Here is a 27,439-nt window from a genome sequence, read left to right on the forward strand (position 1 = left end):
TTCAACCCGCGTAAGAGCTATTACCCTCGATCTAAAGCCCTCGTGGAATTACCCTTACAGTTGACAATTTTGAATAATCAAGTCCTCAGCGGACCATAATTGTATAAGTACCCTAAACTTGACAATAAGACCAACTGTGAATTACGATGAAGTGACCAATTAACATATTTTTTTCTCCCTCATTGATCACATGATTTTATCTATTACTTCTAAATGAATATAGTACCAGGTTAAATTGTTAAATGATTAAATTATTTTAGTAGGCGCATGCTTACTCGTATCATTAATTTTAAAGGAGTTATTCAATATCTGGAATACGCATTAGGCTGTGAAAAAAGATTGTTTATATAATAAGCTAAATAACAAATATATATATAAATCTTAAAAAGTCATATGAACCGAGTGACGTATAAGATGTCTGCATGTTGAGTTATATCTACGAATAATTTTCTTATACCGATGACGAAATTTAGTAAATAATTAGACTAGTTTGTGATATCGAAAATCCTGGTGTACTAATTTTCAGTAATACATAAATTTCTCTTGCTAAAATCTAAAATGTTGTTACATACACGAGCAAATTGTACAAATTGAAATATATAAACACCAAACGATGGTGACAAGGAAACGTCGACATCTAAAAATGGATAATTAACGATAGGAAATGAAAAATCATCTCTTTTATCATAAAATTTTGTTTTAAGCTTCCCGTTAATCATATAGATATCAAGATCGAGGAAAGGTTAGTGGTCATTGTTAGTATTAGCTTTATTTAAAGCTAGCTCAACAGGATAAATTTCTTTAGTATACATACTGAAGTCGTCATTATTGAGAGACAATATATTATCCAAATATCTAAAAGTATTGTTAAATTTTTGTTTCGATGGGTCTTTGCATAAATTGTAACTCATAACAATACAAAAAAACATGTCCGAAATAAGTGTTGTACTGTTGTACTGTTGTACTGTTACACCGCTGTCCCAGATTAGGGGGAGAATTTTGGGATCCCGCTTACATGTTTATGTATGTATGTGCTTGTCCCAAGTCAGGAGCCTGTAATTCAGTTGTTGCCGTTTGTTGCTTTGTTGTACAGATTTGTGTTCGTTCATTTTTTTGGTATATTGATTCGGCCGTTAGTTTTCTCGATTGAATGGTTTTATTTTTGTGATTTCGAGGCCCATTATAGCTGAATATGCGGTGTGTGCTTAGCTAATTGTCGAAGGCCGTACGGTGACTTATAGCTGTTGATTTCTGTGTCATTTGGTCTCTTGTGGAAGATTTTCTCATTTGCAATCATACCACATCTTCGATTCTTTATCAACCCTGCCATATTCTTTATTTACCTGTCCAAGGTCAGGAGCTTGTAGTTTAGTGATCGTCGTTGGTTCATGTTTCGACTCATATTTGATATTTTGTAAATTGATTTGTAATGTATATCTAGGCTGTTAGTTTTTTCGTTTGAATTGTTTACATTTTCATGTCGGGCCTTTTATAGACGACTTTACAGTTTCAGGTTTTTGTCATTGTTGAAGGCCTTACGAATGTCTATAATTGCTTACATCCACATCATATTTGAACTCCGGTGCATAGTTGCCTCTCTTGCAATCACATTCCATCTCTTCGTTTTTATACATTATATACCTGACTTCTAAACTCGTGTTTTCATGAAAAATCATGAAATATTTGTCCGGCACTGGGTGTTAAAATTAGCAACATACAATCAATCAATTTAAATTTGTGTTGAATAAGAGCCATTTTATATTTATTTTTTTGTTCCGGTGGGGGACAGAAGTATTTTATATATGAATATGGTTGCCTGGTAAGAGCTAAACATAGGTATGATTAGCGACAGATTGAAATGAATAATAATGCCCTCTCTTTCCTTCCCCATCCTTCATATATACATTTAAATTGACCACCACGGAATAGCCCAATAGTGTTGAAAGTAGCGAAAAACACTAATCAATCAAAAACCCTTTCCTAGAATATCAAATAATTGTCCCTTAACAGTTATTGTCCGTGTAGTTCTTATATTTATCCCGCGTATCGTCCTACTGTCATATCATAAAAAACGTTTGTATAACAGCTCACATTCTAACATAACTGCATTCATAAATTTATCAATTTCATTTAGACTAAACGACTCCATGCCTTGTTATGTGCCTCTGCCGTTTTAATAACACATAAAAAAGGAGAGGTAAAAGAGAGTCAGAAGATCTTTCAAATGCAAAAAACAGAAATAGACTTCTTCTGGCTCACTTCCGAAGAAAAAGAAACGAGACCTATTATTATGTTTTTAAAAACGCCTTTTACCTAACTTTAAAAAAAAATGGCATTATCAAATATATAAACAAAAAAAGATAAGAGGCTAGACCAAACCTATAGATAACATAATAAAAAATGATAAAATATACAGATAAAAGTTGATTTTTGGTAACCTTATGTCCAGTGGCAAATATGTCACCCATATTAAAGACAAATATAATAGAGATCACATGATAATGAATAGAGTTAAATGGTAAAAACTATGAAATATAGAATTATATAATCGATCTTTGATATTAAGCCCTCCCCTCACACACACACATACACACACACGTCACCTTTAGTGCCAATACTCGCATATATACATCTCTATATACAAATATCTAAATTTGAGCCCCCCCTAAGACACCGAGGTTTTTGTATCCGCCCCTGTTATATGTGTCTTGTTATATACATTTTGTACGGGTCTAGATAATAACTCACAATCATATAATTTGTTAGATACCTAATTATAGTATATACTGTATCACAAAATAAACTTGTATACCCCCTTCCCTCCTTTCCCAATGCAGTATTGAAAAGTAAATCATTTAAAAGTCCTGAAGATAAAATATGTTTTGAAATATGCTCTGCATACTTATTTAAGCAATGACATATAGTTATTATTATTGAACTACTGAGGGGCTTCAAAAAATTCTATTTATTGGATTCGGAGATGAGAACAGTAAAAAAAGCTCAGCAACGAATCCTAAATGTGATTTGCGGCATAATACATGAAAACATTCTTCGTGTAGCAAAAAAAGAGGTGGCTTAGTTCAAATAATTAAAACGTCCTGGAAGGCTTTCAATCTTTTTTTCATGTTCGCCCTCTTGCAACGTCTGTGAGGATCAAGAAAAGTAAAAAATCAGTGGCGGATCCAGGGGAAAGGGGGTTCTTGGACGATCAATGTATTATTATAATGGGAGCATATAGTTGGAACACCCCCCCCCCCCACACACACACACAAAGCACAAAGCACAAAAGAACGTCATGATAACATGTATCTGGACTAAGAAATGGAAGGGGGGCTAGCTATGTATATATATTTTTTTATTTCAATGTGTAGACTAATGCACGCAGGCATCTGTTTCTATCCATGAACAAGTGTGTAAAATTAATTATTATAACTTGTCACTCGCATTTTTTACTCTACCTGGCCATTATAGGCATTAATTGCCAGTGCACGAAATCGCACGAACTCGCACGAACGCCAGATTTAGTTAGAGGGGCGATATTATGAAGCAGGTTTTTTTTATCATTGGTCACCCATGTTTAGAAAGAAAGGGGAGAATCCAAACAATTATCGACCAATCACAAATGTTGTTGGAAATTTGACCTTAAGACGTCAAAGAATTTCCCAGAATGCAATTATTGCATAGAAATAAAAAAACCTATTATACCAATTGAATAGAAAATATTGCATTTGAATGAAAATTATACCATTTGAAAGAATAGGTATACCATTTAAATGAAAAATTATACCATATGAATAAAAAAATATTGCATATAAATGAAAAATTATACCATATGAATAAAAAATATTGCATATTAATGAAAAAATATTGCATATAAATGAAAAAATATTGCATATAAAAGAAAAAATATACCAATCAAATATAAATTATTGCATTTAAATGAAAAATATCGAATTTTTGCAACCAATACCATGCCATATTCCTGATGTTTTGTTTATATTTCTTCATTTCAATTTAGTAAATTAAGCCATAAGGTCTACTATGTCTTACAACTTTTTCATGTGCTCAGGTTTGTCTCTGTGACCATGGTCATATTTTCAAATACTTTATGATGAACAAAAATATGGATTGTATATCAACAAGAAGTGAAATGACAATTCGTGTTTTTAAAGAAAAATTAAAACAAAATTCCTCTTGACATTTTTTCCCAATCAACAGCCTTTGAAAAAATATCGCTTTACTTACATGATAAAAAACCCGTCCTGATGATAACAAAAGAGATGCTTATCTTTAATAAACTAAAAAATCCATGCACCCGTTAGCGACATTTGTTTGGCTAATAAAGAATAGCTTTTTACCTGTTCAGCGAAATGGACGCCACCCTAAATTCCGAAACATGCAAATATACCTTTATCCCACAATATTAACGGAGGCGAGGCGTTTCTCACTTGGGATAGGCTTTAATTTATTTTACAATTCTGTCATTTTGTTTAGTTTCTAATCACAAAATGGTGTTTTTCCCTGTATAATCCATACAAAATGTGTCGTTTTGTTACAACCTGTAGCTTGAGAAAATGCACGGTGACCTATCATTTTTATTATATTTTTGAATATATATCTATAGATAATACGTTTTGTCAAAATATGAACAAATTCTATAATTTTTATAAAAGACTCCCATACCACCTTAAATGCTTAAGAATCTAATTAATTAATATTTTTTATTTACTTAGCTTTATTCGGATACGTATACGTTTTTTAGTTTACTTTATGTAGCATTGAGTTGTCTCCCATTGCACAATGGAACAGTGTCGATAAAAATAGTAAGGGGGATTTCCACACATACATTTGTTTTGGAATGAACCAATGTACAGAAACTGCACTATTTTTGTTCGACAACACATTTTCTTGATGTGGTGGGTAAATTGAACATGTTTTACATTTTGTTTAATTTCCTATAGATAATTCTGTTATTTTTTTTGTTGTTTCCATTAAAGACGTATTGTAATATATTTGAAATGAAAGAACATCGGTTTTCTAAGGTGATGATGTTTACTTTAAGCTTATACATGTCAAAAAATGGTCATGTGCGCTTTTTCCATCACTTGACGTCCGTCGTCTGTCATTGCAGTACGTTCCCTTTTACAACAATCTAATCTTCTAGGACTTATCAGCAAATTGGAACTAAACATGATCAACATCATAATTTGAATATCTTGTTTAAACAAATGAGTCTCATAACCTTGCTAACTGACCTACATGGCCGATATTGCTAAAAACGAACATAGGGATATTACATATTTTCATATATACGTGAAAATCGTTATAGCTGAAAAAATCTGATAAAATCAAAACATGCAAAAAGCTCAGAATGATGGGATCAGCCTAAGGTATATTGACATTAAAATGTTAGACTACTCCACATATGAGTTATTGTCCTTAATCAAAGTATTTTATCGGTTTTTTTTTCCATTTTGACCATTATCTCGAAAATTATCATATAGATAGATAAATTTGTTTTGACAAAATGATCAACAGGACAAGATTTAAAATTATGTTAAAACATAATCACAATTGTCAGTCGACATCTCATTAAACTTATTGCCTTTTCATGATGTTTTTCGATTTTAATCTAATATTTTTTGACATTATCGTAAAAACTAGAATAGATTAACAGAAATATAAAAAAAAAGATCAAATGAATAATATGGATTAAATTCACAAATACGTCAACAAGACTGACGTTATAAATCTAGCTAGAGTTATTTTAGGCAATGATATCAGAATCCTTCTATGCGACCCTTAGCCCTAATATCCTTGAATATCAAGTATTATACCTTGACTGTCCCTTTGGTATATTTCGTCCCTCTTTCATATATTTCAACCAATATTGTTGTCTTTTGTCTGATCTCTTTGACACACTCCCCATTTCGATTCTCAATTTTATTGGTTAAAACGTTATCAAGTGACATGAAATAATTCAGTTAATTTTCATTTAACTGCAAGGAAGGACGAATAACCCTAAAAATTTGTATATGTGTAAAAAAAGATGTCACATACGTTAAAAACAAAATGGTAATTTTTAAGTAGCAGGAAGCCCACGAAGAGCCATAGGAAGAAGACAAAACAAGCGTTGGAAATTCATCAAGTTTCAACGGTATCTCGTGTGAACCGCCCTTTTTTGGGCCATCTGTATATTACAGAAAAAGTCTACCTTTGTTGTACATACACGAAATTTCAATAGACATAAGATAGTTTTCTGAAGTAAGTCACTGTCTATTTTGACAATCTGTAGCACTATTTTACTTTTAATTGATACTGTTCGTTCGGTATAACAAAAGAACTATGGCGCATGATTCGGTGATTATCTTAAATTTTCAACCCGCGCAAGAGCTATTACCCTCGATCTAAAGCGCTCGTGGAATTACCCTTACAGTTGACAATTTTGAATAATCAAGTCCTCAGCGGACCATAATTGTATAAGTGCCCTAAACTTGACAATAAGACCAACTGTGAATTACGATGAAGTGACCAATGAACATATTTTTTTCTCCCTCATTGATCACATGATTTTATCTATTACTTCTAAATGAATATAGTACCAGGTTAAATTGTTAAATGATTTAATTATTTTAGTAGGCGCATGCTTACTCGTATCATTAATTTTAAAGGAGTTATTCAATATCTGAATTACGCGTTAGGCTGTGAAAAAAAGATTGTTTATATAATAAGCTAAATAACAAATATATATATAAATCTTAAAAAGTCATATGAACCGAGTGACTGGTGAAAAATAATGTTTATCTAATTCTTGGATCAATACATGTATATATAATAAACTTAGTCTTTTGTGCACGATTTTATCATTTTTTACGCAAATATATCATATATATAATCATCATTTTTTTTCTCTGTCTGTTATGATTCAACAAATGTGGCAGCCCATTAAATGCCGTATTTTGACTCCGAAGTTTACTGATTGTCACCTTATAGTAAACAGTCAACAAAAACATGGATTAGTAATAATAGTTCAGTGACAGATTTTGTGACCACCGATTTTAATGAGAACGTTCACGCTAAGGTCACTTTGCAAACGGAAAATATGTCGGCGAATTACGTCCCGGAAGCAAGCAATTGAAAAAGTGAACTTCTTCTAAATGTGGACAAATTTAAGAATTTTATTAAAAAAAAATATGTACATAAGTTTAATAATAAAAACTATCCATTTTGTTATAAAAAAACCATATGCATCATTATTTTTAATTTGGGGTTTCTATATGATTATAGAAATTTTGTGCATAAAATACTGTGTACACTCAAATGAATTCAATTTTCAAAAGATTGGATTTTATTAGTTATGTTAATGATTAAATAATGAAGAAATAAGTAGGAGTAATAAGTTCAACCACCATGTTTCTGTGGCTTTAAATGTGATTTTGAAGAAAAAAAATCATTATAAATTTCGAGATATATGAAAAGAGTGATTCACCTTTTTTTAATGGGATATGTATCATGGCATCGAAATGAAATGTTAAATCAATGGAGTGGATAAAATTATTATTAGTTGAATATTGTGCTAGTGACCTACTACTGTATATATTGGGTCAGTAATTTCCATATGGGGTGAGAGCGAATAAAACGAATTTATCTTACCAACTATCTCAACCGATGTGGTATATAGATTAGTGGCCTATCAAAGTGAGCAAGTCATCAACTCCGTTAGCATCAAGAAACTACTTACATTGGTCATACAAAAACAAATGCCAACAAATACAAATGTAACTTTTAAGCTATTAATGTGTTTAATGAAATTATTTCAATCTTTCATCATCAATTTCTTCGGCTGCTAAAAGCAAGATATCAATTTTTTTTGTGAAACTGGATTTCTGAATATGTATTTTCTTTGGCAATTGCATGCTCAATTACTTCAAGAAAAACATTCATTTCAATGATAAAAAGACCGAAATTACAATGTATTTTCTTTACTTGTTGCATGTGTTTTTTTTTAATTAAATGGGCCCATTTTTTTTAACAAATATAAAAAACGTGGATTAAGTGTGCATCTTGTGGTCATACTCTAGTTTTATTCATATCATCAGGGATTTGTATATTATGTTATTTAACAAAGATAAAATTGACGCCTTTATGTCACATTGAAAAAAATATCTTAGTTATACTATAACAGTTACAATTAATCAGGTGAAGTGATAGAACAGCATTCAGGTTGACTCGAAATGCGTGAGTAATCATCTATTCACTAGTTCTAACAATAACAATTGGTAAATATAAGTGTCAAAATTTCATTGTTAATTTTACAATCTGGTTGCGCAATTTGTAAAGGTAAACAGCCAAACTTATAGTCAAGTAAGAGTACAGACCATTATTACCGTTCAATCATTTTATAGTTTACATTTTTATTTCCGTGTCATTATTCAATAATTATGACTTCAAGTATTCTGCTTGTTCTGATTGTCACATCTGTTGTTTTTTTGTTTGTTAGATAAATGACTACCTCCACGTGAGAATTTAATTTTGATAACTGAACATCTTATGTTGTACTATTTTGTTATCATCTATATTGATATCTGAATTTTAGAATCATGGACAGAGAAGACCGTAGAAGATTCTTTGTCATTGGGTCTGTGTTTCTGGAAGTTGTTACTCCTGTTTTTAGAAGACAACTAGAGAACAACTTAACTAGAGCTGGATTCAGTTGCTTGCAAGATTTCATAAACAACCAACCAGTAGTTCATACTTTGTTTCATTTAAATCACAGATATACATGGTACTGCTGTGTAGATAGCACAAACTGCATAGCCAGACAAAAACTTCCACTAAACAACTATCAATGGAACCTGTTGTATACAGAGAACCCCGGACCAGGTAAACACCACTGTCACTGTAAATATACCGCTAAACCCGTACAACTTGATGACCTTGATATAACCTTGATGGGACTAATACTTGTCAACTGCTTCACCTTGAGACCAGCCGAAGAGCAGGCAGTCAGGTCTCTTAGGCAGTACAAAAATGATTATCTTAGCCACAACACAAACGGCAGTATAACTGAGCCAAAGTACAATTCACTGTGGCCAGATCTTACATATCATATCCTTCAGCTTGACCCCTCCAGACAGAGTGACCTTGATAAAATGAAGAACAGACCTCTTGATGAACAACTGTGTAAACAATACTACATACACCTGTCAGATCTCAACAAGAGATTTGAGGAGGTAGTTACATTTATGCAATAGTTGATGATTTTTACTTATTAATCAGCGCATTCGGTGCTTCACTTAGCTCTCACGGTTATAGCAATAATTTTCTGGCAAAACATCATTATTTTTTGTCTAAAAAATACTTCAAAAATTCGATTAAAAACCCCACAAAAAACAATCTTTTTAACCTCAAGTTTATTTTACCCAAAATGATATGTTTATATGCAAGTTAAACTTAACGCTAGTGCACGACCAATATGTCTTTAACACAACGATAAAATCTAGCACCCGGAGGTGGGCTTTAGCTGGCCCCTAAACAAAAATGTTTATTAATTGAGTTTAGTACCACGTTCAGTAAAAGTGGACATCACACTAAACTCCGAAACACACAAATGAACTAAAATTGAACAAAACATAGAATAGAATTAAGAATGGAAATGGGGAATGTGTCAAAGAGACATCAACCCGACCATAGAAAAAACAACAGCAGAAGGTCTAGAAAAGGTCAGAAACTCCTGAGACAGGCTAAAAAATGTGACAGGGTTAAACATGTTTTTTGAGATCTTAACCCTCCCCTATTAGCCAATATTGAAAACAACCCAAATTAAGTCTGAGATGCATGATATTTTCATTCGTTGTTTATGGCTTTAAACAAGCTGTCAGTAACTGCGAGTATTCTCAGATCGGCACTTGTTGTGTTTATGTTATTTATTTTACAAGTAGCTGGCCACTTCCACTATGTGTTTTTGTAAGATGTATTTCTAGTTATTTCAATTTAATAAGCTAAGCCTGTTCAACTGATTTTGTAATTCATTCTTATGTTGTACCATTACACCATTATTCAAAGTAAGCTAAGTGTTGGTCGTCAGAAAACATGTTTAACCCCACCATAGTATGTATGTACATGTCCCAAGTCAAGGGAATGTAATTCGTTCTAATGTTGTACTGTTACACCACTATCCAAAGTAACCTAAGGGTTGGTCGTGAGCAAACATGTTTAACCCCGCCATAGTTTATATGTACATGTCCCAAGTCAAGGGACTGTAAATAAGTGGTTGTCGTTTATAACTATGTCACATATTTGTTGTTTTTTTAATTCATTACGTTGTTCTTTTTCTCGTTTGATTTGTTTTTATATTTGTCACTTATTGGACATTTATAGCTGATTATATGGTACGGACTTTTCTTATTTTTGAAGACCGTACGGTAACCTATAGTTGTATAATTTCTGTGTCATTTTGTGTTTCTACTGACAGCTGTTCCATTACATACATTTCAAAGTATAAAGAAATATTTTTTTCCTTTCTACCATCAGTTTGAAATTTACCTCAAAGAGACAAATACTTCCGTACAAGGGATGAGAACGGATGTCGATGGCATTAGTACTGCATTACAAGGAATAGGATGGAATATTCATGGAATAGATGGATCGGTACAAGCGGTAAACAACAGACTTCAATGCATAGATGGATCAGTACAAATGGTCAACACTAGCCTACAAGGCATGGGTGGATCAGTACAAGGTACTCTTCAAGAAATGAACTCATCTATACAGACAGCTGTTCAAGAAATTCCTCTGATAAATGATGCATTACAGGTAATATTTATACATGTAGCAAAATCATTGAATGATATTTTTTTATTTATTAAAAACTAGCTGTTGGAGAAGTGCAGTGGTGCGTTCCTTGACCTAGTTGATTGTTAAGCTCATTTCCATAGCTGCGCTAGTAAACTATTTATTCAAAGCAGTTTGTTAAGCAATAGCTTTTTGAAGCAGGGGTCTTATGTTCAGAACATTGCAGCTCGTAATTTTTTTGGATGATATCCTGCTGGTCTATATAAAACACTTTATGAGCACAAGCCTCTGTTTAAATCACTCAGCGTGATTATGTAGGATTTTTCGATCATTACATGGCGATTTTCATCTTCATCGTCTGATAATGTTTCAAAAAAATCCTCTTTTGGTAAATTGGAATTAAGCTAGGCCACAATTATTCTTTTTGACTAAAGTTTTTAAAATGTGGTCCATGTTCTTGCTTGCCATCCGTCAATGGCATCTAAAGCTAAAATAAAACACGAATTATCGTTCATCGTTTTTAAAACTGAAATAGATCTAACAGTGGTAAAAATATTTAGAAGATCAAGATTTCCTACTTCTCATTTGACCTATATAATGACTATTACCCTTAATTGACGTTTTTTACAATACTTTTTTTCAAGTTTGACTAGTTATCTTGAAAACGATTATAGACGAATAAATAGTTGTCAATGGTACCAGGATTATAATTAAACACGTATTGTAAGCCGGACGCGCGTTTCCTTTACATATGAAGTGACACTTTAAATGACACAAATGATCAGCAGATCAAGTTCCTCAGATATGACAACCATAATGGATTCCAATGCCTTTGAAACACTATTCAACCCCATTTTTATCTTTTTTGGTACTCATAGTAGCTGGAAAGAATCGAGAAAAAAAAACCAACACCAGCATTACCAATCCACTACAAATAAGCCTAACATTGCACAAATGGCGAGTCACATCATGTTATGTGTTGTTGAACTTGGAAGACATTGATTGCCAATTTATCTACAAACCTTAGTATGTACACTGTAACAACAATATTTTTTTTTTCAAAACAAGATGTTTAGATAGGTGAGCTTTTCCAAAATTGTCATTCGACTAGGAGTTATTGCCCTAAAAACTATTTTCTTATTTTTGTGTTCCTGCAGAAGTAATAGTGAGCAGAAAGAAACAGTGAACTGCAAAATATCAGAAATATAAGATAGACAAATACATCAAATACCAACAAAACTGTTAATGGCATCCTCATATAATAATTACCCTGTAAATGTTTTTTTGGTGAAACATTTAGAAGATGTTTACAATCAGTTACTGTATACATCAATATTTTTAAATCAGGAGGACAATAAAAGAGGGACGAAAGATACCAAAGGGACAGTCAAACTCATAAATCCAAAACAAACTGACAACGCCATGGCTAAAAATGAAAAAGACAAACAGAAAAACAATAGTACACGTGACACAACATAGAAAACTAAAGAATAAACAACACGAACCCCACCAAAAACTGGGGGTAATCTCAGGTGGTTCGGAAGGGTAAGCAGATCCTGCTCCACATGCGGCACCCGTCGTGTTGCTTATGTGATTACAAATCCGGTAAATAGTCTAATTCGGTAGGTCAAATTCATGAAAGGGAAGGGGATTGTAGTTACGACGTAAGGAACATATTCGATATCATTTGTGAAACGGTTATTCCATAACGGTCAACCAACTCGTGATGGCGTCCGTAAAATTTACGAAGGGATGATTTCAACTTCACCATTAATAACTGCGTATTAATCAACATGAGGGATTTTCTAAGACAACTATGTACATGTAAACCACTATAGTTCAATATACGGCCTTCAACACACAAGCTATAAAGAGCAAGAAACCTTAGTTTCTTTATAATTTAAATTGATAAATTACATACCATATTAGACCATTTCAACAACCGACTGATGACATCTGTCGTTCATGCTACAGGAAAAAAGAGGGGTCGTATAAAAACAAAAAAACCCATCCAGGTATAAAATACATGTAACATAAACATAGCGCTTCATATTCAATTTGAATGTGGTATTATTTTTTAAAAAAATATTTAAAAAATAGCTATTGTGGATTCAAAAGTCCGGATAGGACATTGTGACAGGACTATCTTTCTGTCCTGAACGCGTTCAAAACTCACTTGTAGACATCGTACAAGATGCGTTTCTCAACAGATCTTCACTTTACTTGTTGTAATAATTGTCTGTTAAAAGTTGTTTTCGGTCCGAAAGAATAAGACATTGATCCCGTGTTCCTTTGTTTTTGATACATTTCTCCATTCCTAGGCATAAAAATCACAGGAATCACGTCAAGTGTGTTTTAAGAATTTAAATCTGCTTATCCTGGCCTGTTGTTTTGTTATATATTCTTATCAGGTATGTTTATATTTTACCTCTGACCAAGCAAAGACAGATATGTTGGATCCGTTTATATAAGATAAGAAAAAAAACCGCCGCATATGTTTTGACTCCTTTTAAACCCTGGTGGGTCAAAGGTATATTCTTTTCTCGGTGAAAGTTATAGTTGATGATTTTATACTGCAGCCTTAGATTTGATCTCTTTGTTTTGTCGAGTCCTTCAGATCTTGGTACCGAATGTGTTGGGAAATCACGAGGTAACGATTAATGTGTTATTTATAGCATTGTGTGATTTTAGTCTTTATTTGTTCCGTGTCCTATGTCCGTGTCTGTTTTTTCATCATTGTCAACGTATGTTTTGTGTATTTGAATAATAATATTTTCAAAATATGAAATAGGACATTCGCCTTATCTAAATGTTCTGTAAAAACTGTCAATAAATATACATTTAAGTTAAACATATCGTGAGTGAATGTTTAAAAAAAATTACCAAGATCAAGTACACTGTGAATGCATTCCAGGCAAAAAATAACGGAATGTGTATAGACGTGGTCCGCCCTTGTCGAAAGACATAAAATAGTTGTCTGTTTATAGATTTTCATTTTCCTTCATTTTTCTAGTTGTATGTAGCTTGAATATCATCTTCTCAAAATATAGAATAGAATATTAAAGATTTTCCTTTTATTAGTTCATGAGAGTCTGTAAATGGGGTCTTTTAACTCGTATTCTCTGAAATGTTTTTAGCCTTTTGTTTATTCTTCTTTTGTTTTGACCACCATTCTCTATCATGTATATTGTACTTTTTTTACGTTTTTAGTATATGTATTTTGATTAAACATGTTTAAACATCATTGAGCATTTCAAATAGGAAATAATTTATATATGAATAGACATTCTGTTTATTTATAAATTAACTGTTAACACAACTTTTGATTTTTTGAAATACATGTACTGAGGATTTTCTATCCCAGGAATAGATTACCTTAGCTGTATTTGGCAAACCTTTGAGGAATTTTGGTCCTCAATGCTCCTCAACTTCGTACTTTTTTTTTAACCTTTTTAACCTTTTAAACGTTTTTGGATTCGAGCGTCACTGATTAGTCTTTTCTAGACAAAACGCGCGTCTGGTGTTAATATGAAATTTTTATCCTGCTCTCTATGATGAGTTTATTTACAACCACTGGGTCGATCACACTGCTGGTGGAGTTTATTGAGGGTTTTACCAGCCCAGTAGTCAGTACTTCTGTGCTGACATGAATTATCATTGATATGGTCATATTTATAAATTAACTGTTTACAAAACTCTTGAATTTTCGAAATACTAAGGATTTTCTTCCTCAGGAATAGGTTACTTTAGCCTATTTACTTTTTTTGATTCTTGGGCTAAAATATTCCTTATGAGTATCAACCCTCAATCATTGAAATTGTGATAAAACAAGCGTTTGATCTTGTTAGCGCTTTCACGTTTACAATCCTTGTCGTATTTTAATGAAACTTAAATAAAAAATTGATATCAGCAATGTCTTGAATCATGTTATGTCTCTTGAAAATATTGTTTTTATGAAATATTGCAATGATATCGCTTTCATGTGTTCAATTCTTACTAGAACTTTATGAATCCTCTATCATGTTTTAAAAAAAATTGGCAATGTCTTTTTAACTTTCGAAAATAAGTTGTGATGAAGTATTTTCAATGAGTTGTGCCTCTTGTAAAAAAAATTATAATGAAAACCATATTACATTTGCCATGAAGCCTTTAGTTCTCTTAAGATATTTAAAGAAAAACTTACAAAATCAAAACAAAATTGCTTTTTTCAGTCATTGCCCTTGTAATTTGGATATATAGATATCTGTTCTTTTATTTTAATCACACTTAAGAAAAAAAAGAATAAAACCCTTCAACTCTTATGTTAAATTTTGTCATTTTATTTCAGAAACTTCTATGTTATGTTGAAAAACGAGAATCAAGAGAAACTATTGATATCCATAGTAAGTTTTGTCACACATATAATTTTATTTCAAGATATTATCAAATACCAAATATGATATCTTTTTTTTTTTTTTTAAAGTTTAATCATTCTTTTTATGGACACATAATTTTAATATAATAAGTATATAATTGTATGTAGACTACATTGAAACGACATTAAATAGCAATGTTGTGTCACCTATTCTAATATGACGTCCTTATTACGCTTTGTAAACAAAGCCGTGTTCTAATGGACATAAAAAATATGTTTGACACATGCGCACGAACTTACTGTGTATATGTCAACGTTATTTCCATCGTTATCCTTTAAAATGTATACATTTAAGCAGCAGGAATAAACTTTTATTACATATTTTTTATAAAACAACATATATTTACACTGCTTGTAGTTTTTAAACTTTTTAATCAAATATGAAATGTAACGCACAGACTCCTCGGGAAAAAAAACGGGAAAAGCTTGAACTTTTTTACGGTATTTTCGTACGCTTCGACCTATAAAATTACTGTATATGTCCTATTAGAATCGAAATAATTCCTTCGTGTCATGTTCTATGCTCATTTTAACATGGGTAGGCATTATATTTGACCACATTTTACACCTCGCTAACGCTCAGTGTAAAATATCGACAAATATAATGCCTACCCATGTTAAAATGAGCATAGAGCATGACACGAAGGAATTATTTCTTAATTAAAGTTTTCTCTAAATAAATTCATAATATCGAAAATACGCGATTTAATATTAATAGTGATACCAAACCCTTCTTTTTTTTACGTACACATCAGTGACGCGAGATGATGTAATTATAACCTATTTGCATCATAATTCCTAATTCAGTGGAAATTTATAAAACAGTTAGTTTAAATTGCAGTTATGATTCTTATTACCAACCACATAAGCTTAAAACATGTTCATGTATTTCATTGTATAGGGCAAGAAAGAAAATTATACATACTAGGACGAGGTATTTTCTATCAACATCATCAATTTACTGTAGAATCAAGATTGGATACCTCTTTGTTCAAAGCTGTGATTACAGATGACGGACATATAGCTTATATACGATGGGGGATTACTACTGTAGAGATTCATTATACAGATGGTGAACGTTTTGGTCGAATATACCTACAGGGTATGCCATTTGATATTACTGTAGTTAACAACTCTACAGTAGCTGTTACAGTACCTGAATGTTACAGTATAGACATATTGGATATAAACAATAAACAAAAATTGATCTCAATACAATTATCTACGACATGCCGTGGCATCACAACTATAAACAATAAGTTAGCGGTAGGCTGTCCTGGAAGGTTGTTGATCATAGATCCTCAGACAGAAAAGGTGGAGAAGAGCATTGATACTTATGGTTGTGATCCTATCAGATTGTGTGGTTCTGGTGATGGTATATTTTACAGAAATGGTTTTAATCAATACCTTTACCGTTACAATCACTCTAATAACAAGATTTCCCTTTTAGAGTTACCATCAGAGGTCTGTTGTATGACCATACTAAAAGATGGTAGTGTGTATGTGTTATGTAAGGATGAACTAGTGCATGCGTCATATGATGGAAAGGAGTACAAAGAAGTTACTACAATGGGACTGACATCACTGGGACGGACATATGGAATAAGTTATAATCCTGTCCAAAAGAAACTGGTAATTTTTAATGGAGTCAAAATGACAGTGTTTAATGAATTCTAATAAATAGATTATTTTAGTGCACTGAAATGCAATGTGATTAAATAACCTTGGGTTAAATTTTGGAACATAACCTAGAATCACAAAAGAAAGATTTCGCTTTAGATCAGTTAATTATGTTAGCATTAATATATTATTCTAGAATAGAAGATATTTCCAAACCTACAAATATATTTGTATAGCTTAATATTTAACTTTAAGATGTTAATTAAAATATATATTGTTGTACGGTACTAACACCAACATTATCAGTAAATTGCAGCGGGTCCAAAACACAGCAGCGCGTTTGATAACACGAAAAAGGAAATTTGACTCAATTACGCCTGTTTTAATATCATTACACTGGCTACCCATACATTACCGTTGCCAATATAAACTTCTTTTATATGTTTATAAAGCACAGCATGGCAAGGCTCCTAGTTACCTTCAAAATTTAATTTCTCCATACAAGCCAAGTAGATCCCTCAGGTCGGAAAATAGTATGCTTCTACATCCTCCAAATGACGTTCGAACAAAAAGCTACGGTGAGAGGCGTTTTGACAAGGCTGCACCTACACTCTGGAACAATTTGCCATTGTCTTTACGGAGTGTAAATTCTTTAGATGGTTTTAAAAAGCAACTCAAGACTCATTTATTTCGGACTGCTTTTAAGGATTTCTTGTAGATTTTATATACTTTTAATTGACTGCATTAGTTTTAGACAGTTTTGTATATTTTAGGGTACATGCATTTTTCATTTCTTTTATTTCTGTTTTTTCTTTTTTAAGTATCTTATAAATTTTTATATGCTTGTTTGATTCTTTTAAGATAGTGCTTTGTAATCTATGATTTATGTATTTTTGTATTTATATATTTTTAAATGTGAAGCGCTTAGAGTAATTTTTGTTATTAAATAATGCGCTCTATAAATATTGTATTTATTATTATTATTATGAATGAAAGTTGTGTTAAATTTTAATGAGACAACAACCTAATGGCAAAAACAAAAGACATCAGGGGTAAACAAATATTTATACAACTAATGGCTGCAGTTTTAGGGAAAGTAATGACGTTGCTAAGGTAAAATGTTATTTTCGCGACGTCAAACTATGACATATCGGGAAAAGATGCATTTTTCAACTGATTTTTATCATTCAAACTGATTTAATTTGAAAACGAGTTCATGGACCCCTATTTTTTAAAATAGCAATTTGTTTTATTTTGCAAGGAGATTATGTGACCCAAATTTTATAAAACTGTAAATAGCGCAATTTTTTTAATTTTGATAAACATGCAGCAAAAAATGACGTTTGTCATAGCCAGAAATTAGTAGTGGTTTTGCTAATTAATATTCATAATATGTAAATGAGAATTGTACCACGTGATAGTACTTTGAACTGGACTGGCTTGATAGGCTTGATATCATTAAAATCTTTAAAACACGGATATTATAAGTTGCCCGTCACAGAGTCCTTATTTACAATCACTTTGATATTTCCGTAAAGTTGTCAGGCGGTCAAAATCAAAACAATGAACGCGAATTTAGTGAATTTTTCGTGCTTTCGTGAGTTTATTCTTCTTGAAATAGTGACATTTTAATTTCACGTGGGAACCTAGAGTTCAACGACTACACATACAAGGTTTGGACTTGCTTATTCTTTGGAAATTCAAGTTTCATATTCCACCCCGGCAACCTGTTTTTGTAATGACCTTGTAAGCCAATTTTCAACACAAAGTTTGCAAATTTGACGTTTCAGCCATTTTAGCCTGTATTTTACACTGCAATGTTAAAAGCCTCTCGCTTCGATTTTTAAAATAGCTCAGGAACCTGTATTTTTGCAACAACAGTCATTATGTTTCGTTTAAATGGTGTATATTGTTGTGTATTTTCATTTTCTGCCCCGGCAACCTGTCTATCACTTAAATTAAAATTAAAACAGACATTTTTTCAAAATTCCCTATCATTTTAATGTAATTTCCGTGACCCGTATCCGATTTCTTTAGTATAATATTCAAATAAGCAAAGTGGCGTTGATTTCTGGATATGTTCCTCTATTCATGAACATTTGATAAATATGAGTTATTTCTGAATAAAAATTGCATAATTTGTAATTATACTTATAAAATACAGAAATTACCGATTATTTAACAAAAAACAATTTGTGTTTATCTTTTAAAACAAAAAAGTTATGTCTTTCTTTCGAAAAAGAAAATAGGGACACAAATCTGAATTTTGAGCAAATATACAAAATTTCGACCTCATTTTACTCAAAAAGTAACACATGAAGGTATATTTTTTATTACATATTTGATTTAATCAGGTAAAAAATAGCCTATATGAAAATTTTCAGCAACTTGTAAATACAGGTTCAAAACTGTATCGTATGCCCTTAAAAGTTTAATTAAGAGATAACTGTATTGTATTTGAAGCTTTAAGGACGTCCATCGGTAGTTTTACTGTCGCAAATTTAGTTTACCTGGCGACGCGGTTATCTCTATTCTAATGCAAAACAAGTTCATAATTAAATTTCAATCATAATTTCAGTGTAAAATCTTCATTAAAAAAAATCCGCGAAAAAATGTTATCTTCTTTGGTCCCTACACTACGTGACGTCATAGGTATGCTTCCGGCGTCAAACATAAACAACGGGCGTTTTCTGGCTACTTGTGCCGCTTCAGAATGTAATAAAATTTGATAAAAAGAAGATTTTTAGACGCAAGAAGTGAGTTTATTGTTTATTATTGTAGAAATAACATGTCAATACATTCCGAAATTCAAAATGTCGGCTTCCTTAGTTACAGACAAGGAGATAGAGAATATGATATAACTATTATAAATCTATCTTTGCAAAACATAACTCCAGTATAATCAAACTTGTGTGTTCATGATGTTATTGTTTGAATAACAGTTTGAGAAATTGCAAATATTACAATAAAGAAATTTATGTAACATTTTTATTGTCTTTTTAAATATTTGTCGGGCTTCTTTTTAATGTAACATTTATACACAGTACAAATCAACAGTATGAAAAGTCCAAAAGTATAATGGACAATGGTGACACATTTCTTTCATTTGTAACCAAAATTTAAGGACACCATGTAAGAAATCTAAATACAATTTTTTCTGCAAAGTGTCAGGTAGATTTTAGAAATAATGAAGGCATATATAGACATGGCCAATAGGCAAAATTTATTTGCTTTAAGTAAACAAATTAACAATAAATATTTAGGACAGAAAAAAATATTTAAAAAAATACACAAATATGTGACTACAGAAGTTTAATTACCCAAGGAATTTAAACACGACTGTTGAAGCGACAGGGATATTAAGATACATTTGTTTACAGATGTAATGTAAAAAGAAGCCGATTTGACCAGGGAGACAAAAAAGAGGCGAAAGATACCAGAGGGACATTCAAACTCATAAGTCGGAAATAAACTGACAACGCCATGGCCCAACAAGAAAAAGACGACCAAACAAACAAGAGTACTTAAGAAGCACCTTACTTTACGTTTACTTTTCTACATTGGCTAGAGGTATAGGGAGAGGGTTGGGATCTCATAAACATGTTTAACCCCGCCGCAATTTTGCTCCTGTCAGGAGCCTCTGGCCTTTGTTAGTCTTGTATGATTTTTAATTTTAGTTTCGTGTGTATAATTCGGAGTTTAGTATGACGTCCATTATCACTGTACTAGTATACATATTTTTTAAGAAGCCAGCTGAAGGACGCCTACGGGTGCGGGAGTTTCTCGCTACATTGAAGATCCATTGGTGGCCTTCGGCTGTTGTCTACTCTATAGTCGGGTTGTTGTCGCTTTGACACATTCCCCATTTCCTTTCTCAATTTTATTAGAAAACAAAAGACTGAGCAAAACAATACGATTTCATAGATATGCATTCAATAAGTACGATTGTTTTTAGATGTTGTTGTGGTCTGTGTATCTTTAATATTTTGTTTTATGTTCAATTATTACAAATGGCCTTTCAATTCCGTAGTGGTTGTCAGTATCCCTAAAGTTATTTATTGGTGTATAAGGCCGGGACTTGGTTGTCCACAGTGGATATTTCTGTAGTCTATGTTTATATTCACTATTCCTTTAGACTTTTGGACGCAATGTAATGTGTGTGGATCAGACGTGTAAAGTAAACTGTAGATTTTTACGGAGGTTGAATAGTTTGTTTTTGTTTGTTTGTTTTTCTCGCCGAGTACACCATAGATTTCTTTTTCATTAAATTCATAGAAATTGTGAAATTTAAAATTAATTTAATCGATATTTCTATTGTTATTTTGAAGCCACCAATATAAAAACAAGGATTTGCAAATCCTTGATAAAAATAAGGAGTTAATTGTGGCATAATTAACAATGAGACAACAATCCTCAAGAGCTTGAACAACGGGAATATAAGCAATTGTAGGTCAGCGTAGGGGCCTTCGACAATTGGGGAAAACAACCCGTATAATCCGCTATAAATGGCCCCGACCAGAAAAATATGAAACAATTTTGATCATAAAACCACCATAATTTATACCATCAAAGTTAACAAAGAAATCCCAAAACAAATGTCAGAAATGAATCAACGAAAACTACTGAATTGCACACTCAAAACTTCCAACTGGAATATAAAGACTGTTAAATGGTAAAAAAAACCCGGGAGAGTGGTATGCCAGCTGAACAAATAAAAAAAGAAACATTGAGAAGTTAAATAGTATTGACGAAAAATTGCAATAAATTTTTTTTAAACTGTGAGTGAAAAAAGATTTTCAGAAGCGTTGAGACTAGAGAGAGAGAAAAATGTCCCATTCATCTGCTCATTACCTATAAGATCTTTGTCTTTTATGTATTGCACCGCCAATAAGTTTGTTTTTACTTTTTCTTGAAACCCTGTTTGTTCTACTTTTTTTTTCAGAAAGAAATCTGTATTCTTTTCTTTAAGTTTTTGTTTTTTTGATTGTTTGTTTACACGATACCTTTAAAATGTTCCAAATTCTAAATCGTGGGAAAGAATGAAATATCAATGTTGTGTTTTCAATTTTGTTCAAATAACCTTTTTATAGATCGAGATTTCTTTCAAAATTTATTGATAATTCTTTCCTTATTTTTGTAAGTGGATCTTGTAAGTTTTCCCATGTTTTTCTTGAACAAAGTATATTATCAATAACACCGAGTAAGATTGAAAAATGTATTGTCTTAGTATGATATCTCCGATATTCTTCTTCCACCAATCACATTCACGTGTGAATTAATGAAAGGATCATATTTGATGTTACATTTTAGTTTTTAAGAAAATAGTACATGCTACGGATATATAACTAGTGTAGTAAACGAAAGCAAGGATAATGGCGGCTCTTCAAAATCAGATTGAGATTCTTAAAGAAGAAGTGCAACAGCTGAGCCACGAAGTTGGTGTCCCTAGGGGTAAAGTGTCGGACTCTATAGAAGAGTAAGTTGAAAAAAAACAAAAGAAGGGTGGAAAACTACTTTTATTTTAATAAGTATAAGACTATAAAAATATTGGAAAAAAATAATATTTGAATGTAGTACAGTTTGAAATCTGATTAAAATTAGATCAAACGTAAAAAAAAAAATCAACAGAATTCCTAACAAAATTGAAGATCTGATTTTAATATATTTGTTGCAGTTTGTTTAGTTGTGTCTCATTTTTTAACGGAATGATATTTTATTCGATTATCATTTTTAATAAACTAGAATATGATTTTTGTTTAACTTTTCTTATTTTGTTTACCTCACATGAAAAACCTTTGTAATCGTTGAAATGATTGATACGTTTGTTCGTGCAATTATCGCTGAATTCAAATAACCAACAATGCGAGTACTAGTGTGTTTGGAAAGTGTCTGATATTCTGCTTTAAGACGAACGAGATGTTAACTCGACATCTAACAGCACCCGTGAAATACATCTTTTTGTCAATACGTGAAAATGGTTAGAGCACAAGATGACGAAATCTGCATCAAAGAATATTTTTAATAAAACAGGACGATTTAAACTTAAAAAAGTAGTGCAACTAATTTTCTAACTACTTCTTCTTTACAGAATCAGAAGCTATATTAAAGAAAATGAAGAAGATGATCCTTTCCTTCAACCAAATAAAGATAATCCTTTTTCAGAGAAAGGAGCGTGTATCATTTTGTAGGTAAGAACAAATGTAATACTTATAAAAAAGAAGATGTGGTATGATTGCCAATGAGATAACAAAAGAGCAAATGACACATAAATTAACAACTACATGTCAACGGACGGCCTTCAACAATGAGCAAAGACCATACCCATCGGCTCCGAAATGAAAAACGTAATTACAGACTCCTGACTTGGGATAGGCACATGTGGCGGAGTTTCACGCACATGTGAGCGGACCCCCCCCTTTTTAACCTGAGACAGTGGTGTAACAAAATAAGAACGAACTATAAAAATAAGTTGAGAAAGGCCTAGCTCATCAGATGGATACAAATAGAATTATACCTTTAATAAAAACACAGAGCGCAGAGTGGACGGGGCCGGGTATACTTGTACATCACAACAACAACAAAAAACACAAAGTTCAGATCTAAGATTACTGACATTTACTGATAGCTTGTTCAAAGCCACTAACAACTAATAAAACAATTCACGTATCGAAGACTAAATTATTCATCATGCAGAACACATTCAACATTAAATGGATTTAGTGTAATGACGTAAAAAAAATTAATACTGCTTTCAATTTTCTTAATTGAAAAAAGAACGTGGGGTGCTCATTTTCGCCATATCTTTCCATGTTTTCGTCAGTTTATGTTCAGGTCTTTATGTTTTTGAAGTATACTGATATTTCTATATGAAGATAACTTCAAATGCAAAATAGTCTTAGCTTGAAAACGTGTTTGTTTTGAGAAAAATCATCTGAAAAGTTGGATTAAAGGGTGTTTGAAATTTCCTGATTTATTGTCAACGGGGGACACATATTCACCGTTTTTACACATCTATTTAAAACCAAATAACTGCAGTTTTAAACAATATTTATCAAATACATTTCATTATAGATGAATAGCAGACATTTGAAAGGTGTAAAAAACTGAAATTTAGGGCAATCAGTCAAAGAATTACTAAGAAATACTTCTTTGAAATCGTTTTTTCATTCAGGAAATTTGCTGAAAATCGTAGTCCGTTTTTCGGTCCTTTGCGGTAAGTGCCGAAATTTTCAAAAATAATCATATGTGTTATAAAAATATCATTTATCGGCATATTTCTGCCATTTCAGCCATCCTTTGAAGTTTTTACACCTGAAAAACATAAAACGGCGAAATTGTGTCTACGGCGAATATGAGCGCCCAACTCTATAACAAACAAAAAAAAACAAAAACAAAAAAAACAAAGCAAAAAATACAAAGCAAAAAAACTATTCAACGGTTATTTCGCAAGAGACATGGAATATTTTACAAATTTATAAGACAACGTAATATTGGAACCAAACTTCAAGACCAAGACCGACTCATATTTGTCACAGAAAGAATATGTAATTTAAACAACAGATGTAATGTGGAATTAGAAAACCATTACTGTTTACCCCGTTTTGTTGATTTATGAATTATATAAAAGTTTAAAAGCGAAATCGTAATATTTGTGAAAATTTAAACTAGAACAATATGAATTCCTTTAAAACAGTAAACGAATTAAATTGTATTTGCGTTTGAACACTGCATTTTGGTATAACATGACAAATTAAAGTGTTTTATTCATTTCAATCCGTTTTAGTGATCATGTGCTGACAGCTTTCTCAACTTTATTTTTATCTAAAATTTGCTTTTAAATTATCCTTATTTGACTTTTTTTTGCAGATTTGGTATCTATATTCTATGATATGGTTGTGATTACAAGTGTAATAGTGGATGTGAAATAAGTAAAATGACAAGATATTTTAAAGAACATAAAAATGTTACTAGTTGATAAAAAAAATAGTTTGTTATTTTTCTGTATGTACGATCATAAATATATGCAAAAAAGGAACAGACATGTATAAATATTAGAACGTTCTGTACCAATATTACCGTTCCTGATGTTTTATTTGTATTTCTTTATTTCGGTTTCACTTGGGTAAATTAAGCCAGAAGGTCTACCATGTCTTACAACTTTTTCATGTGCTCAGGTTTGTCTGTTTAAACATGGTAAAGTTTTTCAATACTTTATGATGAACAAAATATGGATTGTATGTCAACGAGAATGAAGTGATGATTTGTGTTTTTAAAGAAAATCAAATCAAAATTCCTCCAGACATTTTTTTACATTCAACAGCCTTAGAAATTTTTTTATTTACATGAAAAAAAATGTTCAAATAATAACGAAAGGAATGCTTGTCTTTAACAGTTCAACGCAACTAAAAAAATCCTTGCACCCGGAGGCGACATTTGTTTGGCAAATAAACAATAGCTTTTTACTAGTTCAGCGAAATGGACTCCACCCTAAATTCCGAAACATGCAAACGAATCTTATTTAAATAATCTCACAATACTAACGGAGGCGAGGCGAAAAAATGTTGCGGGGTTGAACATGTTTTGTGATATCGCACCAACCCCCCAATACCTTTATCCGATGTGGAAAAGACAACACTTAGCAATACACATAGTGAAACTTAGCCAAATGACTACTCAGCACTTGCTAGTTCCAAACTTCAATTAAGGTTACACGATACCGAATGACGTTACGCTACGAGTTATCGTTCTTACTACTTTTGAATCCTTGAAATCGACGGCAAACGATTTGGTCATAAGTTCGAAAATTTCACCAAAATGTTATCAAAACCTACACATTTATGGTGAGAATTAGAAGTAAGCTTGAAAGAATTAAAAAATAATAAACTCTTCAAAGATACCAGGCTAATAATTGTAACCTCATACGGGTGTTTCGTCAATTAAAGACGCATCAGTGACGCCTGAAGCAAAAACGATTAAAGGCAAATGCAAGAAAATGAACTTTGTGGTGTAGATTCAAATATCTTCACTCTATGCTTTTGTTTACGAAGCTACTTTTTCTGAGATCTTTAATAAAAAAAATTGGTGCAAGCTAGACTTTATTTTTAATCTAACTTAGGTAGGCATTATGTTCCTGATTATTTTTTCCTGAGTGGTTGTATCGTTTGGAATATGTCACTATAATTGTCAATTAGCAGTGACGAATTTAGATGAAACCTGAAATAATCCACGAGAGTCTGAAATGGGGCATCATTTCTTTATTCTTAAATTTTGAGACCATTTTTCTCTATTCTTTATTTTTTGTCTATTTATTCCCTACCTGAGACAATTGTATTATCAAAATAGTCTCATTTCTCTTTTTCTCCCCCTTTAGTCTGTACTTTTCACCATCATTCCCTTGTATGTAAACCCCAACCGGACACTCATCCATGGATTGTCAAATGTCGAACTTATTCATTATATCCTATTGTGGTCGAACTGTATTATTATGTGAGTTGTACTGAGAATATCGTAATTACCGATGTCGTGGTGACACTTCCGACCAAGAAAAAGGTCAAAATTTCTCAACCATATGCTGTTTATCTCAAGTTTTTCAAGTGTTCATATTTATTCTAGTATAGAAATCAAATAAATAAATTCTTGTGTGTACTGACATTTTTAATTTTGATCATTGTAGCTCCAAGATTTGGTAACTCTATGTCTCTTTCTAAATAGTTTTAGAATATGACCTTATACGGAACCTAACAGTCCGAACTCTCAGATAATTAAAAAAGGGTAAACCATAATGGATTCATTGCAGAATTCAAAAGAAACTTTTAACTTTTATTTGCATCTCTGTTTACAAATGTACCCCCCCCCCCCTTAAGCTCTGTTCTTACTATAGATCTAGTAAAATTGGAAGTATCGTAATAGGGAATATTTATGTTGGTCAATATGGAGACAACACTTACTTATGAGCTTACGTTAAATAATAGGTCATTAGTGTTGACCCAAACTTTAAATGTAATACACTGTTATAAAGAATATTTATACCTGATGTAATCCGATTGAAAGTAATCTCTTACAAACTTTACATAGGCAAATTATAAACTTACTTTAACACAAGTGTTTTTATTCAGTATATCTAACGTATTTTCTTTTACTATTGGAGTTCCTTTTTTCATCAAGAAAATATGAATTGAATGATAGAAGGATATACGCAGTTATGCGGATTTTCAATTTTGTAATAGTTTTCTGTTGGATTTGTAGTATCAAAACAGTAGGATCTGGAACAATAACGGATACTTATGGAAATGTAGCATACGGTAACGGTACGATATCCTGGGCGGACCCACCGTCGGGTATGTCGTACAAAACGGTAAATGGTTATGATCCAGGAACTCTGTCCATGTTATACGATGTTGTCCGGGGATTTGTGAACACTGTCCAGTCACAACCATTTCCATTCAGTAAGTTTTAACTAATTTTTGTACGAAGAACTAATTACTTATTGATTTAAAACACGTAATACTAGTACTCTATATCGTTATTCAGAGTAGGCGCCATGAAATAACATAAAAGTTTACATGTACAGTCTTAGGCTTTCTTTGTGTACTGTTGTTTGTCTGTTTGTCT

General features: G+C 32.0%; 3 protein-coding genes across 6 annotated transcripts in view; all 3 read left to right on the forward strand.

The window, feature by feature from the left end:
• Positions 1-16,912, forward strand: part of LOC143071979 (uncharacterized) — a 59,149-nt gene extending 42,237 nt beyond the window's left edge. Inside the window, exons 1-5 of one of the 2 annotated variants that reach the window (XM_076246714.1) lie at positions 4,801-4,916; positions 8,597-9,233; positions 10,534-10,815; positions 15,122-15,176; positions 16,110-16,912. In XM_076246714.1, the coding sequence (XP_076102829.1) occupies positions 8,601-9,233; positions 10,534-10,815; positions 15,122-15,176; positions 16,110-16,885 (1,746 nt within the window). In that variant the 5' untranslated portion in view covers positions 4,801-4,916; positions 8,597-8,600 and the 3' untranslated portion in view covers positions 16,886-16,912. Of the gene's footprint in view, positions 1-4,800; positions 4,917-8,596; positions 9,234-10,533; positions 10,816-15,121; positions 15,177-16,109 lie in introns of those variants that run through there. The other variant, XM_076246713.1, reaches the window with a different exon arrangement.
• A 4,620-nt stretch (positions 16,913-21,532) lies between these two features.
• Positions 21,533-24,802, forward strand: LOC143071980 (guanine nucleotide-binding protein G(I)/G(S)/G(O) subunit gamma-11-like). The gene is made up of 3 exons (XM_076246715.1): positions 21,533-22,304; positions 22,917-23,016; positions 24,695-24,802. Exons 1-2 carry the CDS (start codon positions 22,201-22,203, stop codon positions 23,014-23,016), a joined length of 204 nt encoding a protein of 67 aa, XP_076102830.1. The 5' UTR covers positions 21,533-22,200; the 3' UTR covers positions 24,695-24,802.
• A 2,124-nt stretch (positions 24,803-26,926) lies between these two features.
• Positions 26,927-27,439, forward strand: part of LOC143071982 (prominin-1-A-like) — a 31,251-nt gene continuing 30,738 nt past the window's right edge. For 2 of the 3 annotated variants that reach the window (XM_076246716.1, XM_076246717.1), the window contains exon 1: positions 26,927-27,273. In XM_076246716.1, the coding sequence (XP_076102831.1) occupies positions 27,030-27,273 (244 nt within the window). In that variant the 5' untranslated portion in view covers positions 26,927-27,029. The remainder of the gene's footprint in view (positions 27,274-27,439) is intronic. The other variant, XM_076246718.1, reaches the window with a different exon arrangement.

This window comes from Mytilus galloprovincialis, chromosome 4 (assembly GCF_965363235.1).
Source record: "Mytilus galloprovincialis chromosome 4, xbMytGall1.hap1.1, whole genome shotgun sequence".
In the NCBI taxonomy this organism is placed as follows: Eukaryota; Metazoa; Mollusca; class Bivalvia; order Mytilida; family Mytilidae; genus Mytilus; species Mytilus galloprovincialis.

Bases quoted from the DNA above. Each gene is read 5' to 3' on its own strand.
- LOC143071980 (XM_076246715.1), top strand. From the start codon at position 22,201: ATGGCGGCTCTTCAAAATCAGATTGAGATTCTTAAAGAAGAAGTGCAA. The intron at 22,305-22,916 runs GTAAGTTGAAAA...TCTTCTTTACAG, and splicing joins GTGTCGGACTCTATAGAAGA to AATCAGAAGCTATATTAAAG.